The sequence below is a fragment of the Triticum aestivum genome, chromosome 7D, assembly GCF_018294505.1.
Source record: "Triticum aestivum cultivar Chinese Spring chromosome 7D, IWGSC CS RefSeq v2.1, whole genome shotgun sequence".
NCBI classification, from domain to species: domain Eukaryota; kingdom Viridiplantae; phylum Streptophyta; class Magnoliopsida; order Poales; family Poaceae; genus Triticum; species Triticum aestivum.
The window spans coordinates 588,707,383-588,727,532 of NC_057814.1; the positions used below are offsets into that span (position 1 = coordinate 588,707,383).

At 44.7% G+C, this 20,150-nt stretch overlaps 2 protein-coding genes across 5 annotated transcripts; both read left to right on the forward strand.

Annotated features, from left to right (window-relative positions):
* The first annotated feature begins 10,073 nt into the window (after positions 1 to 10,073).
* On the forward strand, positions 10,074 to 13,275 carry LOC123165236 (probable E3 ubiquitin-protein ligase LOG2). Its single transcript, XM_044582871.1, has 3 exons — positions 10,074 to 10,433; positions 11,225 to 11,729; positions 12,912 to 13,275. Exons 1-3 carry the CDS (start codon positions 10,162 to 10,164, stop codon positions 13,044 to 13,046), a joined length of 912 nt encoding a protein of 303 aa, XP_044438806.1. The 5' UTR covers positions 10,074 to 10,161; the 3' UTR covers positions 13,047 to 13,275.
* A 1,654-nt stretch (positions 13,276 to 14,929) lies between these two features.
* LOC123165237 (endonuclease V) lies at positions 14,930 to 19,262 on the forward strand. 4 transcript variants are annotated; one of them, XM_044582875.1, is made up of 10 exons: positions 14,975 to 15,365; positions 15,483 to 15,753; positions 16,247 to 16,309; positions 16,783 to 16,822; positions 17,184 to 17,248; positions 17,371 to 17,487; positions 17,620 to 17,748; positions 17,829 to 17,846; positions 18,583 to 18,684; positions 18,941 to 19,262. In XM_044582875.1, exons 1-9 carry the CDS (start codon positions 15,310 to 15,312, stop codon positions 18,592 to 18,594), a joined length of 771 nt encoding a protein of 256 aa, XP_044438810.1. In that variant the 5' UTR covers positions 14,975 to 15,309; the 3' UTR covers positions 18,595 to 18,684; positions 18,941 to 19,262. The 4 variants fall into 4 exon arrangements, with proteins under 4 accessions (XP_044438808.1, XP_044438809.1, XP_044438810.1 ...); XM_044582873.1 differs by lacking the exons at positions 18,583 to 18,684; positions 18,941 to 19,262 and having other exon boundaries at positions 14,930 to 15,073; positions 15,159 to 15,365; positions 17,829 to 17,951; XM_044582874.1 differs by lacking the exons at positions 18,583 to 18,684; positions 18,941 to 19,262 and having other exon boundaries at positions 14,938 to 15,073; positions 15,162 to 15,365; positions 17,829 to 17,951.
* The last annotated feature ends 888 nt before the right edge of the window (positions 19,263 to 20,150 follow it).

The following is a 20,150-nucleotide window of genomic DNA, read 5'->3' on the forward strand; positions in this document are numbered from 1 at the left end:
CCCGCCGCCACCGTCTACCCTCCTAGATCTGCTTCCACGCCGCCGACAGCCATCGCTACCGCAGCACCGTCAAATTCTCAGCAGATGCATACACGACGCCGCACCAGAGGCGGTACTCTTTCGTATCCGCTCAACTTATTTATCCCTGCAAGGAAATAGATCGCCACTGCTTTACTCTGATTTCTTGTCCATCACTTACTTGCTAGTTGAGAGCAAACATTGGTTGCGAAGTTGCCTTTGTCCGGTTTGCACCATCAGATTTGCCATGGCACGCTCAACACTATACTCCCAATGCTTATGGTTTTTGCCTTTTATATTCCACACTAGTTAAATCACAGTAGAATAAATTTCAAAATTGGGTCAGCCGATTTTTCAGAGCTCGCTGGAGTTCCCCAGTGCGAACGAAGGGGCTCGGGTGGGGACTTTGGTTGTTGGGGGCGGTGGTGGGGCCTCGCCGAACGAAGAAAACTCAACGCGGGTGGGGGTGGGGGTGGGGGTGGCGGACACAGGCGGTGGGGGCCGATGGTCCGGCCGGCGACCCGTGCGGTGTTCTGTATGGGAAGAATCAGAGACGAGGAAGAAGAAGGGTTAGGAGACGTAGGATCTTCATCCAACCGCCTGAAATGGTCGACTGACCCAAATGCAGACATGCCTTTATATTCAGTACCATCATCGTACCTGCTTAGCACTACTCCTGAATCCATCAAGCTAAACAACGTGCCACTCATAATTCCAAACTTGTTGCTCAAGTACGAATCTGATATGATGCTGATATTACTAAAACAGATAACATTTAATTGGTTAGCTAATGTTCCTACTTTACTTTCGAAAAAGCACGTGCACCACATATAGAGAGACAGTAGGGAGTTGCTTTCTTAATGCGCTCTGGTTCATCATGTGTGGGCACTGCGCAACGAACATTTTATTATCCAAAATCTACTTGCTCTTTTTTACCATGTTCCTCTTCCGTTCTTCTTTAATAAGTACTCTCTCCGTTCCTAAATACAAGTCTTTGTATAGATTCCACCATGGACTACATATGGAGCAAAATGAGTGAATCTACACTCTAAAATGTATCTGGATACATCTGTATGTGATCCATAGTGGAAATCTCTACCAAGACTTATATTTTGGAATGGAGGGAGTATGATAGTAGTACAGTATGTTCCTTGTAGCAATATGAGCAGGGACATTTGCAGTGTAGAGGTCTATACGGTCGGTTGGTATGGACACTTTGAACTCGTCGGGCCTCTTTGATTCGTAGGATTTTGTAAACATGGGAATAGGATTTGTAGTGGCCTGCCCACTTGAATCCTATAAGAATAGCAAGGAAATGCGGGGAGCTGTGTCGCCTTTGAGAGTTACACTGGTATTAACAGTACCGCACCTTCAGTTCAAGAGAGCTGGTATCCGAAGGCTTTCTAGTTGTACCGGCAATACTAGCACATATATTCCAGCAAGTTCCACTTTGCTGATTTTACTCTGATGCTTACGGTTTTCCCGTTATATCTACACTATGATCTGTGTAGCTGCTTTGTGTCGCACTAGCAGCAGTCCACTCTTGAAGCTAAACACCGCAATGACTTACAAAATTTGCACCAAGGCATTGAGTGCCATTCTGGATGCAATGAAACTCATACGCTCACCACCTGTTGATTCTTGTTCAGAATATGATCCTAATGACTATTCTAACCTCGAGGAGTCAAAGGCAGATGGCCTATCCTGTTCACCCATCACGGTGCCTGTTCTAATTTGGCAAGGTTTTATTGGTTGCGCATATCTTGCATATGTTGTCTTGCATTTCTTCTACTTTGTTGCACTGCCATCTGCTTAGTTTACTCATCATATATGTCGAGATGCCATGCCCATCCATTATCAATACATATTCCATCTGTCATCATACCATGTTTGTCAACTCAAATGCTGTTCTTGTGCATTAGACATCAAAAAGGAAGAGGGTGATTGCCGAACCTGATGGAGCACCAGCAAAGTCCTTGAAAAACGTGGTTGTGCCGGAGAAATCAGACAGCACCCCACTTATATTGGCTGTACAACCAGTGACACAAAACGTGGGACTGACTCCAGCAGACTGTACCCATACTTCATTGGCCACACCACTAGCCGCACCACACATGACCTGCACTCCAGCAAAAGGTATGCCGATTTCAGTTGCCATAGCACCAGCCGTACCATAGAAAAATCCCACTCCAGCAAAAAGTACAGCAAGTCCACCGGCCGAAGACCTATCCCAACTGCAGAGACGGCCAATTCCTGCAGATTGGAACCTCATTCCAGTTATTCCCAGTTTAAAAGACAATGCTTTCAATGTTGTTAGGGACTACGTGCATATATTCCCATCATGGGAAGATTATAGTGAAGACAAACACCATTTTCACATCTTCCTATCCCACTTATGTGTAAGTGCTATTATTCATGGTGATTATTTTCCTGTTTTCTACTGATTGAACACATCAATGATTTACATTACATTGTTGTAAGTAGGCGAGGGTCAATCTGGATAGTTATGACGAGCAAAGCTTGCTTGCGCTTTTCAAGGAAGCATTGCAGCAGTATCGGTGTTACCTAAGGAAATCACACTTTGATGGCAAGTCTATAAACGAATTTCTGGTGAAGTCTCCTGTGCTAAATTTAGAAGACATTGAATGGAAAAACCTTGTTATGCACTGGTCTCGTTCCGAGGATGAGGTACTGTCTATGATATCGCATGATAATTTGAACTTCTACTTTTCCGCATGTGCCTTACGGATCTTTTTTGCAGGAAATCTGCTCGAAAAGAATTCTGGTTTGAAAAGAACGACAGGATATCGCAAAATATGTTGCCCACTGCTTTGCTCTTGTTAGTACTTGTTCTCCTGTATCACTGTACTTGCATACATACCTGGTTCATTATGTGACAGCAGTATGCATGATAGCTTGCTTATCAATTGTTCGCTCCAAATTATCTGATCTATATGAATGGTTACATTAGTGTAGAATATATCCAATGCCAATGAAATTTTTTAGCTCTGCATTGTTCTTGTAAGTACCTACTATCCTTTATCAGTGTACTTATATTGACAGGTAGTTGTTCATGTACCATCACTCGTGCCGCTTATTTTCCTTTGCCCTCCATTTTCTACACATAAGATCTATATTTACTCTTACCATAAGGTTGGATAACACCGATGGTACTAAAGAAGTTTAGCTCTGCATTGCTCTTGGTTGTACCTTTTGCCTGTATCGATGTACTTACATTTATAGCTACTTGGTTATGTAGCATCACTCTTCATCTTATCTTAAATATTCTCCATTTTTCTTATATTGTCACATCTATATTTACTCTTAACAAAATATAGAATAAAGGCAATGCTTATGAAGAAGATTCTGTGGTAAACTTCTTGAATTGCTCCCCCCCCCCATCAGCATGGACAAGGACTTTATAGAGCCTGCCTTCACCAATAATGTAAGTTTGTCCTTCTCAAGCCTTCAAACTTTGTTGTGTATATTTGGTTAGGCATGACTGCAACAGCTGTTTTTTTGGTGTTTGCATCAAATTGCATGTTTAAAGTTTATTATGTACTCCAGTTCATAAACAAAAGTTTGTCCTTCTCAATTTAAGTTTTCAATTGTACAACCAAGTTCCTTCTTCATACCATGTAAATTAAACTATACAGAGCAAGTGATCTTATTTTGCCAATCTGAAATGGGATAAATTGACAACACACTAACCATTGATACTTATGAGTTCTTGATCTGTAATCCAGTGGTGTCGTGAAGCTGCCAACTCCTTCACAATGTCATTTCCTGCCATGTCTTGACCTGAACAATACCATATTGTGTTAATGATATTTTAAACTGTGTCACTTTATTCGTCAGTAAGAAATGTTTATCTTTCAGAGTGAGGAGGATATAAGTGTCAAATAAGTGCAGTCTCACCAGCTTGCTCAACTGCTTGCGCTGCAGCTCCCGAGCAGGGCTAACCTTTCTTGAACTCTATTGAAGTGCTGTCGGTTTTGTATATTATTTTGTCGACGTGTTTAGTTGCACTCGTGGCGATCTTTGATGCCCAGTGTATGTAATCTGTTGTCTGCTTTTGCTTTATTATCATAGTGGCGAACTTTGATGCCCAGTGGATGTAATATGCCATAATTTCTTTATTGTATAGTCTAGGTTTTTTTCTTATTCACGATGCTGCAGTTATTTTACTGTATATATATCATGTCTTCGCAGTAAACCGGCCAAACCATAAAATTACGGTACATAATCGGGCCGTCATGCAAATCACCATGTATGATCCGCATCATGGGCCCCGTCATCTTGGTCCGTTAACAGGCCTAAATGTAAACTGGCCCACTAGTAGATTCGGGCCTTTAATAGGCCGAGTAAACCGCCGGCCCAATTTTCCCAAGAAAACTCAATGGGTCTTTAGGAGGCTGAAAAGTAGGTTGGGCCTGAAACATGCCGAACAACTCACGGGCCGGCAGCAGGCCGAAATAGACCCCGGCCCATGAATGTGCCAATCCAATCATGGGCTTATAACAGGCCAAAATTGTCTCGGTCCTTGTTTGGCCCAATCAGTTTATCGGTTGCGAGCAGGCCGGATGCAAACCGGGCCGTAGTTAGGCCCAACTATATGACGGGCTTTTAATAGGCCGAAATTAATATAGGGCCGAAATGTTAAACGGGCCCTTAACAGGCCGAAACTAATATCAGGCCGAATTACTAAATGGGCCTTTAGAAAATGGGCCCAAAAGCGTAGCGTCCAGTTGACGGGCCGAATCTGATATGGGCCATAATTTAGCCCAAAGCCTCTTAAAGGGCCGGACCTGATCTGGGCCGTAATTTGGCCCAGAACGTGGTAGGCTTTTAACGGGCCGAATCTCATATGGGCCATTATTAGGCCCGGAACGTGGCAGGCCATTAATGGACCGGATTAAATATGGGCCGGCATTTGGCCCAAAACATGGCATCCAGTTAATGGGCCGGCCTACTAGGGTCCTCAAAATCTTGTGGGCCTACAGCTGGGCCGGCCCATTATGGTCCACAAAAATCTTGTGGGCCTTCACCTGGGCCGGCCCATTATGGCCCGCAAAAATCTTGTGGGCCTTTACCTGGGCCGGCCCATTATGGCCCAGAAAATCTTGTGGGCCTTTAGCTGGGCCGGCCCATTATGGTCCGCAAAATCTTGTGGGACTTTAGTTGGGTCGGCCCATTTAAACTTTATGGGCCACTTTTGGGCCGGTCCACGTGTTAACATATCATAGGCGCATCTCGCCCATTGGATGAGTGACACCTGTGCCAACACGGAGCTGACACGTGTTTCCTCCAGCCAATGATGATTTTACACGTGGAAAATCCCCATTGGTCGGGGCTGTTAATGGGTTATCGGATCCAAAACCGGACCCGATAGCTTAACGGCGTTCCGTTACGGTGGATGCCACGTGTCGGTCACCCTTGACGAAAGCACTTCTGTGACGCGCGATTTATCGTCATGGAAGTGGACACTTCCGTGATGATAATTTTGGTAATGTCATGGAACACTTCTACGACAGCACAGGTATGACTATCTTGATTCTGTCATAAATTTATCATGGATGTACATGCATGACAGAAAACGTGACCTACTGTGACAAACACGTATCATCACGGAAGTGTATTTTTTTTGTAGTGACAAGAGTTTTTCAATTAAAGACCTCGGTGAAGCTGCTTATATATTGGGCATCAAGATCTATAGAGATAGATCAAGACGCTTAATTGGACTTTCAAAAACCACATACCTTGATAAAGTTTTGAAGAAGTTCAAAATGGATCAAGCAAAGAAAGGGTTCTTGCCTGTGTTACAAGGTGTGAAGTTGAGTCACACACAATGCCCGACCACTGCAGAAGATAGATAGAGAGGTAATAATAAAGTTGTTATTTACATTTCCTTATATCATGATAAATATTTATTATTCATGCTAGAATTGTATTAACCGGAAACTTAGTACATGTGTGAATACATAGACAAACAGAGTGTCACTAGTATGCCTCTACTTGACTAACTCGTTGATCAAAGATGGTTAAGTTCCCTAGCCATAGACATGAGTTGTCATTTGATTAACGGGATCACATCATTAGAGAATGATGTGATTGACAAGACCCATCCGTTAGCTTAGCACGATGATCGTTTAGTTTGTTGCTATTGCTTTCTTCATGACTTATACATGTTCCTATGACTATGAGATTATGCAACTCCCGAATACCGGAGGAACACTTAGTGTGCTATCAAACGTCACAACGTAACTGGGTGATTATAAAGATGCTCTACAGGTGTCTCCGATGGTGTTTGTTGAGTTGGCATAGATCGAGATTAGGATTTGTCACTCCGATTGTCGGAGAGGTATCTCTGGGCCCTCTCGGTAATGCACATCACTATAAGCCTTGCAAGCAATGTGACTATTGGGTTAGTTGCTGGATGATGCATTACGGAACGAGTAAAGAGACTTGCCGGTAACGAGATTGAACTAGGTATTGAGATACCAATGATCGAATCTCGGGCAAGTAACACACCGATGACAAAGGGAACAACGTATGTTGTTATGCGGTTTGACCGATAAAGATCTTCGTAGAATATGTAGGAGCCAATATGAGCATCCAGGTTCCGCTATTGCTTATTGACCAGAGATGAGTCTCGGCCATGTCTACATAGTTCTCAAACCTGTAGGGTCTGCACGCTTAAAGTTCGATGATGATTGGTATTATGAGTTTATGTGTTTTGATGTACCGAAGGTTGTTCGGAGTCCCGGATGTGATCACGAACATGACGAGGAGTCTCGAAATGGTCGAGACATAAAGATTGATATATTGGACGATGTCATTCGGACACGGATGAGTTCCGGGGGGTCACCGGATAAATATCGGAGTGCTGGGGGTCATCGGAACCCCCGGGGGGAACTAATGGGCCAACATGGGCCTTGTGAGAGAGAGAGGAGGGGCCCCTAGGGTTGGCCGCCCCCCCTGAGGAGCCCAAATTGGACTAGGAGGGGGCGGCGCCCCCCTCTTTCCCTCTCCCTCTCTCCCTCTCCTTCCTTCCCCCTCTCTTCTCTTGTTGGAAACCTACTAGGAATAGGATTCCTAGTAGGAATCCTACTTGGGGCGCACCCCATGAGGGCCGGCCGGCCTCCCCCTTGCTCCTTTATATATATACGGGGGCAGGGGCACCCTAGAACACACAAGTTGACAGTTGTCTTAGCCGTGTGCAGTGCCCCCCTCCACAGATTACCACCTCGGTCATATCGTTGTAGTGCTTAGGCGAAGCCCTGCGTCGGTAACTTCATCATCACCGTCATCACGCCGTCGTGCTGACGAAACTCTCCCTCGGCCTCAGCTGGATCAAGAGTACGAGGGACATCACCGAGCTGAACGTGTGCAGATCGTGGAGGTGCCGTGCGTTCGGTACTTGATCGGTTGGATCGCGAAGACGTTCGACTACATCAACCACGTTACTTAACGCTTCCGCTTTCGGTCTACGAGGATACGTGGACACACTCTCCCGCTCATTGCTATGCATCACATAGATAGATCTTGCGTGATCGTAGGTAAAAAATTTGAAATACTGCGTTCCCCAACAACCAACACCTCCGAAGACCAACTGCTCCATTCAACTTCGCTTGTCGACGCACCATCCACCATCAATGCCGAAGAGGAGGTGGCAGGTAAATGGCAGGACTTGCTCCGATCTGAGGAAGACACCGTCTTGGATGCATCGGCGAAGGCCGTCAATAGCGCCGTCGGGAATCAGAATAGGACCGCGGCAAACACCGGAGAAGAGCAGCGAGGAACAAAGCCGTATCTCCAAACACGATGCTCCCAACAAAGGAGCGACGTCGAGACGCCATCATCGTGCTGATCCGACTGAATCAAGGCTTCCACCCGGAGACAACAACCAACTCCAGACGAGTAAGGGAAGTGTCGAAATGACCTCGACGACGCCTCCAAGGAGGGGGATGACACCCACAGGTGCCATCGCCGCGGGCCCGGCAAGAGCCGTGCAAGATTTTCATCCGATCATCGCACATCTCCACACCTCGAAGGAATTGGGCAGCACCGTCCAAGAGGCTACACACTGCCGCCATCGCAACACCTCGCCATTGTAGCTGCATAGCCAAGGACCGCTGACAGTCAGCACAGCAAGGATAGACGCCGCCACCAAACACCTACAACTTGGCCAAGGAACCGTAGCCATCGAACTCCTCCAGCAAGGGCCAAAACCGCCACCGAAGGCTATCATCCGCTCCAAAGTGACAACCTTTCGACGATCCAGCACCAAGCCACGGGCAACTCCCACACCGGCACCACCGGAAGACCACCGCCGCTCACCACACAGCCCAGAGGTGGCCCGGACGCTCACTGCTCGCCAGGAACTCCATCCTAGCAGAGCCATCGCAGCTCCGCCACCAACCAGGACGGTGGTTCGTGTCGCCGCCTCCAGTATCTGTCGCTGCCACCAGCCCGCCTCACCACACCACTACTGTCCATGCCAAGCCCGCCGCATCTCCATGTCTCTCGCTGTGCTTCGTCCTCAGCCACCACCACATCGGGGCCCCAACGCAACCGCCGGCACGACACCGTGCCTAGCAGCCGTGGAGGCCCGGCATCACCACGCCCGCCGGCAGCCACGCCCAGGTCCCGACCGGCCAGATCTAGATCTGGAGAAGGGGATCGGGATGGAACCAAGACCTCTGGCCGCCGCAGCCGCAGGCAACACCGCCGGACGGAGCTCCATCACCCCCGCAGCCGCTGCGCCCTCGCAGCACCACGCCGCCAAGCGCCGCCGCCGACAAAGCACCGCGCCATGGTCAGAGGGCGGGGAGCCACGCCGAGGAGAGGCCCCACCGCCTCCGGCCCTGCCCGGGCTTTGCCCTGCAGTGGCCCTTGGCGGCGGCGAGGGGGAGGAGAGGGAAGGAGGTCGGCCGGTGGCGGGGATCTGGATTCCCCCCGTGTCGCCTCGAGGAGGGACGCGGGGGTCGGGGGTTGAACTGCGTGTTGGTTTAGGGGGTTGCACAGGTCACAACATATCGAGGAGGCTTAACTATGGTCTCCATCGAACAAATTCGTGCATAAAATTAAAAGAAAAATCACGGATGGCCACTCTTCTTTTGCATGAGACCTTGCCCGCGGTGCTTGCGGCCACATCTTCCCGTTCTGCTCCACCACAACGGACGTCATGGATGCCTTCATGCAGGAGCCGGAGATGGGAAGGGACCTTGTTTCAAGTCTAGCTACGTCTCCATATTCATCCGCGTCGACACTATCAAGATGGCAGCAAGCATCACTGATGGCTACGATCGCCGCTGTGACGCCGTCTCCTTCTCCGGCATATCCGGAACCGTGGTGCATCGAGATCATGGTTGTCACTCTCAAAGGATTCATTGATCTTATTCATTTATTTAATTCATTTAACTGTATTATCGTCTGGTTCATGTCAATCATGTTTTCTCCATAGCGAGGCACGGGCGTATGTGCTAGTTCTACTTAAAACATGTACATTTTGTATTTCATCCGGCCCTATGTTTTGCTCGTCCTGTGTTCATTCTTTCGTCCACCCGGGTGCCTATCCTTCTGGCAAATATAAATGAAAAAAAGGACAAAATTGATACCTCTTCGGGTCGGCGCGTTGGAGTGGGGACAGGAACTTGGTGCTCTCGTGTACCCGCGCACCCTATATTCGCAAAAAAAATTCAATTTCTTTAAAAAAATTCTGAATCTTTTTTGAAATCAAATATGATCAGGTATTGGGCTCGTATAGAAAGTTTGGATAAGAAATGATTCTTATTGACTTCAGGGAAAAAAACAAGTTTACGACGACAATCTTCGACCCCAGGATGCAACGGAAGTCATTCTTTGACAAAACTTTTTATACGAGTACAATTTTGATCATGTTTGATTCCAAAAGAAATTTGAATTTTTTTTTTTTTTGCACTTTTGTTGAATTACTAAAAAAATTTATATAGGGTGCGCTGGCCCCCGAGAGCACCCATGTATTTTCCGTTGGAGTGGCCCTTACACTGTTACACAATAGCCTAACCAAAGCCGCACTCATCGTCTCATCCCCCACCATAACTCGACTAAAAGTCAAAGCAAAAACCTAAATCGCAGCAGGAAGGCGACGGCGACGCGCCGATGGGCAACGCCGGAAGCAGCGGCCGCCCCAACCTGCCCCCGCCGCGGCCTCATCTACACGGGGTGCCCCCGCCGTACTACCACCAGTACCCGCCATGGCGCCCGGGCGCCGCCGCGCCGCCGCCGGTGCCGTTCCCCACGCACGTGGAGCGGCACAGGGCCGTTGCGGTGAGCGCCGGCGTCAACGTCAAGGGGCATACCCTGCGGCTGGACCGCGACGACGACGGCGGCCACCTGCTCGCCTTCTCCTTCGACGCCGACGCCCCCGGGAGGTCAGCCCCCCCACCCCCCTGCCCCCCTCGTACTCTTCTCTGTTTTGCTGATTAGACGGAGACCTGTAGTGTCGTTGTGGACCCTTGTGGCCGATCATTGGGCTTTATCCCGTGATGATATTAGTTAGCCAGTGTGGAATTTCTGCCGTCATGTACATATTTTGTTGGAGCCATGATGCTTTCATATTTGGTTGGAGCCACATGATACTTTTGTTATGTATTTTGTTGTCCATTTGAACAAAACTGGGACATTCTGTGTCAGTTTTCTGAATTCTTCATATTTGAGTCCGAGTAACAAGAAGCAGTAACCTGTAGAAACAGATTTAGGCACTTATGACTCATGTATGTGCTTGTCTTGGTCAAGAATGGACATCTTCACTTCATATATTAGAATACTGTATATTATTTGCACGGCTTGTTGTTAAAGGAACTAGTAGGTCTAGGTATGGAATCTGAACTTAATCATATTCATCTGGGTGGGAAAATGAAAAACTCAGGGCACATGAGGTTAAATTAAATGGAGATTTAATGGTCTTGGGCTGTGTACTACCTTCTGTAATTTTACCATGGCAAAGCCATACTTAATGAGATTCTCCAAATGCATGCCTGGCTCTGTCCCATTCCGAGGTTTGGCTATCCCTACGTTATGCCCATTTGTTGCATAGTGTTTAGTAGCATCTCATGCTTTGTACCTGTGTACCGCGTCCCCTGCTTCTTTTAATATTTGGATGACAAGACTGTCATGTTATTTTAATCAAATACTGACTCTTAATTTCTGATCCTGCAAACAGTATAACAGTTTACTTCTTTGCACAAGAAGGTGATGACTGTGTCCTGAAGGGTACAAAGGAAAATTTGCTCAAACCTGTCACGGTAACATTTAAGGAAGGTCATGGTCAGGAGTTCAGGCAACCAAGTGGAACTGGAATTAAGCTCTCAATGTTTGAGGAATCTGAGCTAACTAAGGTTGGGGAGGATCGTGTATTTCCTCTCGCATTCAAAGTGGAAGTGGGTGTGCCAAGCAAGCAAGAGTTAGAAAAGAAACATGATGCCGAAGACTCGAAGTCTTTGGTTAAATTTGCTGTGTTTGTTAAGAAAGACAGTGCTGAATATGGGATCAACATTGTGCAGCAGATACTGTGGGTAAATGGAACTAGATATGTCTTGCAGGAGATATACGGTATTGGGGACAGGAACACAGCTGACAGGAATGTAAATGAGGATGATTCTGGGAAAGAATGTGTGGTTTGTCTTACAGAACCAAGAGATACAACTGTCCTTCCATGCAGGCATATGGTAGGTTATCCTTTCCTACTAAATGCTCTTTAGATGTATAGATGTAGATATAAGGCTTATGGCTATTGAGACTTGTTTTAAATGTAAAAATTGATAACCCTTTCTTCTTAAAGACAACTATGATAGAAATAGGCTTGGCAAGATTAGTTATATTACACCTGTCCTCAAATGTTGACATCCTAGAAAGCGTGTTGCCAAAAAGTTCTAACTGTAAATACTAATATATAAAAATTGGTTTGGCAAGGTGAAAATAATATTATATATTTGCTGAATAATATTGTCATAATGTAATATTATACTTCTCTTCTAACATGTACAAAAAACAATGATGAAAGATGATTGCTGGAGGTCATGTCACTGTTTAAAACATCATCTATTTTTAACAGAGTTAGTATCAGTTTTGTATAGTTCTTGGTTCTCATTTCATTGTGGAATTTTCTGTATTGATTTTCGTTAAACTCGGTAGTGGAAGGTGGGTATCCTACTGCTATATGAGTTAGTGGTGGTGACATTGTAGGAAAGCCATGTAATTTGATAGGAAGGTAGGAGTTCAACATAATAATATGACAGCCCCATGCATGTTCATCATTGCATATTTAGCACTAAAAAGTACACAGAGTTGCTGTGCAATCCACTCAGGAATCTAGTTAGCACGCATTGGAATATGATTTGTTTCTTATCACGAAAGTTTACTAAGTCTCGATATTTAGCCAGTTACTTGTAATATCCATTTCTTCTTCTTTCTAATTTGTCTGATGCTTGTGATTTTGGCAAAGATGCATTTTGCATGTTGCTTCCATGCTTTCGTGAAAAATTGACACACAGACGAACGAACAACTACAAAATGTACTTGCATGTAACATAGTTTTAAACACTGCAAAATCTTCAAAGTTACATCCAGCATGGGCATATATGGCAGGTGCAGCATGGCACAGTATATCCTCTGCAAACTGGCCCCTAGCTTGGAACCAAGACAAGAATATTATGTACTTGCATCGTGTGCCCAACGTTTCTACCTTTTGTCATACATCCAGCAGATAGTACTACAATCCTGTTTCATATATTCCTCGAAATGCAACCATTTTATCTTATGTGGCAGATGAAAATAAGCCAAATTTCATTGACCTGTCATCTACATGAAACCAGTGGAACTGAAAAATCATGTCCGGTGCTCTTTTGCAGTGCCTATGCAGGGAGTGTGCTCAGACATTAAGGTTCCAGACCAACAAATGCCCCATGTGCAGGCAGCCTGTTGAGAGCCTTCTTGAGATTAAGGTTGATATCATGCCCAGGCATCATGAAGGAGGAGATCAGTAGTTTGGAAACCCTCAATGGAAGTTCCGTTTGATTGCTAGCAACTGTAATTGGATGTATATATATATCGCGTGTTAAAATGAAATTACTGTGCTTTCGGTGAAGAACATAACATGAAAGGTATGCACTAAGCTGACCGTGATGTTCTCTTTGCGGGTGACATGGAATTTAAAACAGGCAACATCTATTGTCTGGTCTTGAGCTTTCAAATCTACGACTGGTTCTAACGTTACACATAGCTCTGTTGAAGGTTTCCATTCCATTTTCGTTTACCAAGTGTTATGTCTGCATCTGTTTAGCATGTTTGTGTTTTGTTTGTTGCGAAAATCATTCGTATTGGAACATGAATGAGAAAACCTGGTCAGTATAAAATTTGAGAAAATCTGGTCAGTATAAATTTATAAATATCTGAGAAAATCTGGTCGACATAAATATCTAGTGATCTTGTTGATTAAGATTAAGATAGGATTGATTGAGGACCTGCTGCAGGCAGGATTCATTCCCCTAGAAGTAAAAACAACATGTCAACAAGAACTGGGACAGATTCATTGCAAAAGGAAAAAAAAAAGATGAACCTTCAGAGTTCAGATTGTATACAACATGCATTTTTTGAGAGAAGTGCATATATCAACGTTCAACTCTTGCCCTAGTCTAATCTACAACTCTCAACTATAATACCGTCTAGAAATCAACCCCAAACTCTTATAATCAGGATTCAACCCTCTCCTCCCCACACCTTGGTTTTGACATAGTTGACCGGTTTTGACCCGTCGACCATCCAGTCAACAAGCCATGTCCGCAAAATTTTCAAAATTTCCAGGGAAAACCAAAAATAAATCTGGAAAATAAAAAATTTCCAGAAAAAACAAAAAATATTTCTGTAAAAATTTTAAAAACAAATAAATTATGTAGCATAATAAACAAAAGTGATAATATTCTGCCCAATTTTTGCGAAATTTTGTCAAAAAACTTAAATTTTCCATAATTTTTTTAAAAAATATATAAAATCAAGAAGACAATGGTAAGCATTCTGCGAAAGTTTCAACTTTTTTTCTTAAAAATAATGAAAAGTATCGTCAAATGACAATTTTGCCCAATGTTTTTTATTTTTTTGTAGAAAATCATTAAACTTAGGAAAACAATACTAAGAATTTTAGGAAACTTTCAAAAAAATTAAGTTAATGAAAATTATTGTGAAATTTCATTTTCCCATAATTTAGAATTTGTTTGTTTTAATTTTTAGTTTAAGAAAATGTATATAAGGTTTTTCTGGATTTTTTTTTACAGATTTTTGTATTTCTCTGGAAATTATGAATTTTTGCTGAATGGCTTGCTGACTGGATGGTCAATGAGGTCAAAACCAGGGTGTGGCGAGGGGAGGGATGAATCTTGACTGGTTTCAAGAGTTCGGCATTGATTCTTAGACAGTATTACAACTGAGGTTTGTAGATTAGACTAGGGCAAGAGTTCAAGAGTTGAGAGTTGCACTTCTCTCGCATTATTTTCCCAAGCTAAAAAAAGAGTTGACAACCGATGAACTTGGCCTTTTTTAGGAAAATCACCGAGGAATTTGTTTGGCCCTTGATAAGTGTCACACGTGTGGCACGACTACATGTCACCTCCGAACATTTTTTATTACAAGTTTAGTGACGCGAGGATGGCAACTTTAATTGTTAAGCATGGCAATTTTCATTTTGGATGACAAGTTTCAGTTTTTTGAGGGTTGGTTTTTTTTCTTTTCAGATGGAAAATTTAGTTGTAAAAAACGTCAAGGCCGGAATCCTTTGCGCCACACGCGTGGCATTTATCATTTGAGTTTTCTTTTTACCCCTAAAAAAGTTGAGTTTGTTTTTATTAGGGGAAAACAACGAGGAAACGAAAGTGAACACCTTTCGATGGGCCCAGGAATCACCGTTATCAGCCCAAAGCCCAAACCAAGCAAAGAAGAGAAAGAGACAGAGAGTCGTCGGCTTGTTCCCGGAGAGGAAAACCTCGCCGCCGGCATCGACCGGCCGCCCCCGCCGTGACAGGTGAGAATCGCGGCGCGTTTCTCGCTGCTTGCTTCGCCCGCCCGTTGTTCCCCTGGTCCTAATCGGAAGCTGCCGCGCTGCGCAGTAGACGCGCGCATAGCTGCTGCGGAAGCCATCGATCGATTCCTCAATCCCCAGCACTTGTTACCGAATCGCCCGACCCAACTTGGAATTCCTAGGTTTCCATCTCCCCCCGAGAGCTCCGGACCACCGCGCGAGCAGGAACCAGAAGGGTAATGGACAGAGGAGGCGACGGCTCTGATCTGGAGCTGCAGAAGCAACAATGGGCGAGGTCTGTATATGCCATTGCTAGTTCCAATCTACTTATCGATTCCATAAACTTCCCATTCAGTTCATCTCCGGTTGAATCAAAGGGAGTAGATTCGATTCATGTTGTCCGGTGATGCAGGACGCAGGATGCGCTCAAGGGCAGGCTCGTTCTCGAGGATGATTTCGAGTGGTCTTTACCTTCGGTGAGCTCGAACTCGGACCAGAGTGATGCCAGGGGCAAGCTGAAGTATATAGGTGGGGTTGACATTAGCTTCCTCAAAGAAGACCCTTCCACGGCGTGTGCCGCGGTGGTGGTTCTGGACGCCGATGCCTTGGAAATCGTCCATGAGGAGTTCGATGTTGTCCGGATGCAAGTGCCGTACATTCCTGGTTTTCTTGCTTTCAGAGAGGTATGGCACACCATATACATATACGCTCTTTTTCGTTGAATTTGTTTGGAACAGTGAAAATATAGACACGTGCAGTTTATCTATGGTAGACACTTTGTTCTTCAGTTTAATTTGCTTTGACAGTAAGTAAGTAACATAAATTTTTGGACTACTGTTGTATCACTGAACAATCTTGTCTTACTTGCATCAGTGGTACAAAGTTTATTATGTTTGGACAGTAGTCTCAAAGGTGCAAATCAGGCTGGAAAAGATTCACTCAGTGTTATTTGTTACGTGCTCGACATGCCTTCAGCTTATTGTTATCTCTAGAGTCAGAAGTGAGTCTTGTATTGCCAGGGCAATGTCTAGTTATCATAGAACATAGGAGAGGTGATCGTGATTGACTTTGCTTCCTTGTTTGGTTGCAAACATCTGTGATCATTTATATTTCTTGTATGCTTTCAGTTTATGTACCCGCATGTATCATATGTAAGAAAACCATCTACCGGTGCAGGCTCCCATTCTTCTTGGACTCCTGGAGAAGTTGAAGATCAATGCTCAACATTTCTACCCTCAGGTAAATATCCTCTGTGGTGCTTGCAACTGTACTGATCTTAGATTTGGTGCTCTGTATTTGGTGAATAACACTAATTTAAAACATGATGTTCTGTATAGCATTTTTGTTAGCAAACAGGAACTTCCATAGAAGAGAAAAATGCAAGCATGCTTAAGTAGATGACATCACTTGCCCAAATGTCAGCATAAGGGAATAGGAACTAGATGTAAAGATTTTTTGTCTTGCAAACAGGATTACTGAGGATATATTCTGAAGTATCTCATGGCGTTGCGTGCCTTATTTCCTGTTGGTGTGCCTGTGATGACGAGAACAAAAAGTACAGTACTATGCAGGCAGAGAATTCGTTTTGGATTAAAATCTCATGTGAATTTACATTTTAGATATCACAGTAGTAGTCTTTATAAATCAACATGTAGTAATCATCTTTCTTTGCCAGTGCATTTTCTAAGGTTTTTATCGTTCTTCTTTGGCAGTTACTCATGGTTGATGGAAATGGGTTACTCCATCCACGAGGTAACAGATCAATTACAGTCACCCTTATGCACTCTTTACAGTTTTAAAGTAATAGTATGGTGCGGATAGCAAGTTTGGCACTAGTAGAAAAAGCTGCACAAGTGAAATTAGGTTCTAGAATCATATTATATGTACGCGGTGTTATTGGATTTCTTTTTCATCGATCTTAGTTCGTAAGACTAAGGCTAAGGTGATTTCTGTGTTTATGAAAGAATGAGTTCGTTGTAATCCCTGAAGCCCTTAGCATATAATCTTGATGATACAATACATCTTGTTAGGTTATGCATATTTGTGGCAAGCTGCATTAGCTATAGTCATTATATGTGAATGGGTCATCCTCTAATAAATATATGTTCTGCAGGTTTTGGTTTAGCATGTCATCTCGGTGTCCTTGCAGACCTGCCGACCATCGGAGTTGGAAAAAATGTAGGTTAATTTTACTGCCATTGCATTTTATTTTTTATTTTTTTTGTGTGTGTGTGTCGAGTTCTTCTCCCACAGTTGTACTTTTAGGGAAGACTAAATCCTCAGTGTTTTCAATGCCCCAGTTGCACCATGTGGATGGTCTTGACCAATCTGAAGTCAGAAAACAGCTTGAAGGAAAAGGAAACTGCAATAAGGAATGTATTTCATTGACTGGGCAGTCTGGGACGACATGGGGAGCGGTAAGAGACTCTATATTGCACCAAAAATTTGTATTATATTGCTAAACGTGTAACGGGGTTTCCTTTCTTTTATATACTTCCTGTTAATGAAATGTATGTTTGTTGCACATGAACCCAAACAACTTGTCCTAGGCAATGTGTTCATGCCCTGGTTCATCGAGGCCAATCTACATCTCAGTTGGTCATCGCATTTCGCTTGACTCTGCCATTGGGATAGTGAAATACTGCTGCAGATATCGTGTTCCAGAGCCTACACGCCAGGTTAAATTTAAAGATCATATATCAAGTTTCCACATGTCGGCAGTTGCATTTTGTGTACTAATTGGCCATTCTTTGCCCAGGCTGATATACGATCGAAGGTATTCCTCCAAAAGCACCAAAGATTACAGCAGTAACAAGATTCGACAATGGCAAACAGTACCCTTGGGTAGCCTTATCATCTTTCTAGCTGATGTGAAATTTGAGAAAGAAACTGGCGAGGCATTGGAACCTCAAGCAACCTCTGTACAGCCTTCTCTAATACTAGTATGGAATTGCATTTTATCCCAGAACAGTTTGGCCGTAAAATAGATTGTGATGCCCTTTTTTTATCAATATCTGAATTTGTACATCTTGCTGTGCACATGCCTCGTCAATTATTCGCTGCTTTGTGCTGCATCGGTATATCTTGGAGTACAATTATTCGCAAAGAAAAAAAATCTTGCAGTACAATAAAGCCACAATGGGAAGACATTGTACTGCTTTAATATCACTAGCATATCTTCTACATTTAATCTGATATTTTTTCTTCTCAAAAGGATTTTCCCAATTATCAACGTATCTATCTCTGATTTACACTTCAGCAAAAGCACTGGTATATTACCTTCCAGTACAATAAAGCCATGATCCGAAGGCATTGTACTGCTGTAAATCTCAAGCATATCTTGCATTTAATCTGATAGATTTTCTTCTCGAAGGGATTTTACCAAGATTAACAGCATTTTTTTATTATTAACCGAATCTTATGCTCTTTAATGCACACTTCCTATATAAGCATGTGGAGACGAGATACCAGCAGTGCAGCATATACAAATAACACTTTTGCTTAATTTCCAGAGACCTACATAGACAACGTTGAGATGGCTTCAACTTTTCTCTCTGTCATTTGCAAGATCCTTGTCATTGCTGTAGTTTGTGCCGCCCTCCTTTTCTCATCAGGTATCTATCCTCTCTACTCCTCCATCCAAATCTGCTTTTGTAAATTTAAGATCAGTGCAATTTTCCATCTGTACAACCTCTATTCTTAAATCAGTTGTGTAAGCTGTAACTGGTTAAATGCACTAGTCCTCAGAAGTTAGAAGCACTTCTCATCCAAATACACACATCCTGTGACCTGATAAAACTTCATTCAGGACATATCTTGTTACTTTTCTCTGTTACAAATTGGACCTTAACGTTAGGGTTTTGGACGCAGGAACGGCGCAGTACATGTGCATGGGCAAATGCGCGGACATACCCGACTGCGACAACTACTGCAAGACGAAGGGAGTGTACCCCAAGGGAGGGGTGTGCCTGCCCCTCCACCATTACTGCTGCTGCTACATTTAGCGGGGTCGGAGGACGTCCCCTTTCCGGCTTTCCCCATGAATTTTTGTTATCAGTCCTCGATGGCACCTAAATAAAATGGAAACACTTTTATGAAATTTTAGGGAACTCGCGATGTTTCTTTAGAAAAGGAGGATGACCCCCGGCCTCTGCATCTGGGCGATGCATACGGCCATTTTATTAATTATTCTCACAAGACCCTACAAAGTCATGCAACAGTAAGACTAAAGCCGCCGTCTAAGCAACAAACTGTCGCTACATCTATCCAGTTGATGAAGGGGCGCAGATAGCCTGAGCCTAATACCAAACAGACATCGCAGCCAAGCCTAACATCAAAGACCTGAGACCCCAACCTAGCCACTTGCCGGGTCTGGGGCACGCACTGGTCCGGCATGCTCTCAGAAGCCGCCGTCGTCAACTGCCACCGCTCCATCTTCAGAACTGTACTGATGCATCAACCTTGCTCGGTCTAGCTATCGTCGACGCCACCATGGCGCCCAACGGCACCTCCTCCCTGCGCGCAAACAACTGAGCACGTCGCGGTCGCCACTGATACACCTCAGCATCATGCTTCCAAGTACCACCAGCCGACACAGCTTGAAGTCCTTGGAAGATATGCCGTGCGTAGCACCTGCCGACCAGGCATGACAAAGCGTAGCACATGTCGGTCAGGCATCACTTACATCTCCACCGAAGCTCCGTGCAATACGAAGCCGCTCCACCTCCTGCCTCTGACTTCCAGCGCTGCGACCCAAACGATGCTCCCAAGAGAGAAACGACACCGCAGTGCCGCCATCGTCCGATCTGGAACAACAGATTCTAGGGTTTCCCTCGGAGCAGCACGAGTGGGCCGACAGTAGTTACACGACGATGCCTTCATCAAGGTAACGGCGTAGAACGCCGCCATCGCCTGCCGTCGGCTCGGTTTTCACCGGCAACCATGTCTCCCCAACTCGCAGCCGGGACTAGATGATGGATCTCGAGATCCGATCACCCAGCTTCTGGCCGGCCATCGCCGACGAAGAAGATGACCACCAACACTGGCTACACCGGCCAGAACAGATCTGCCATGGGTGCCG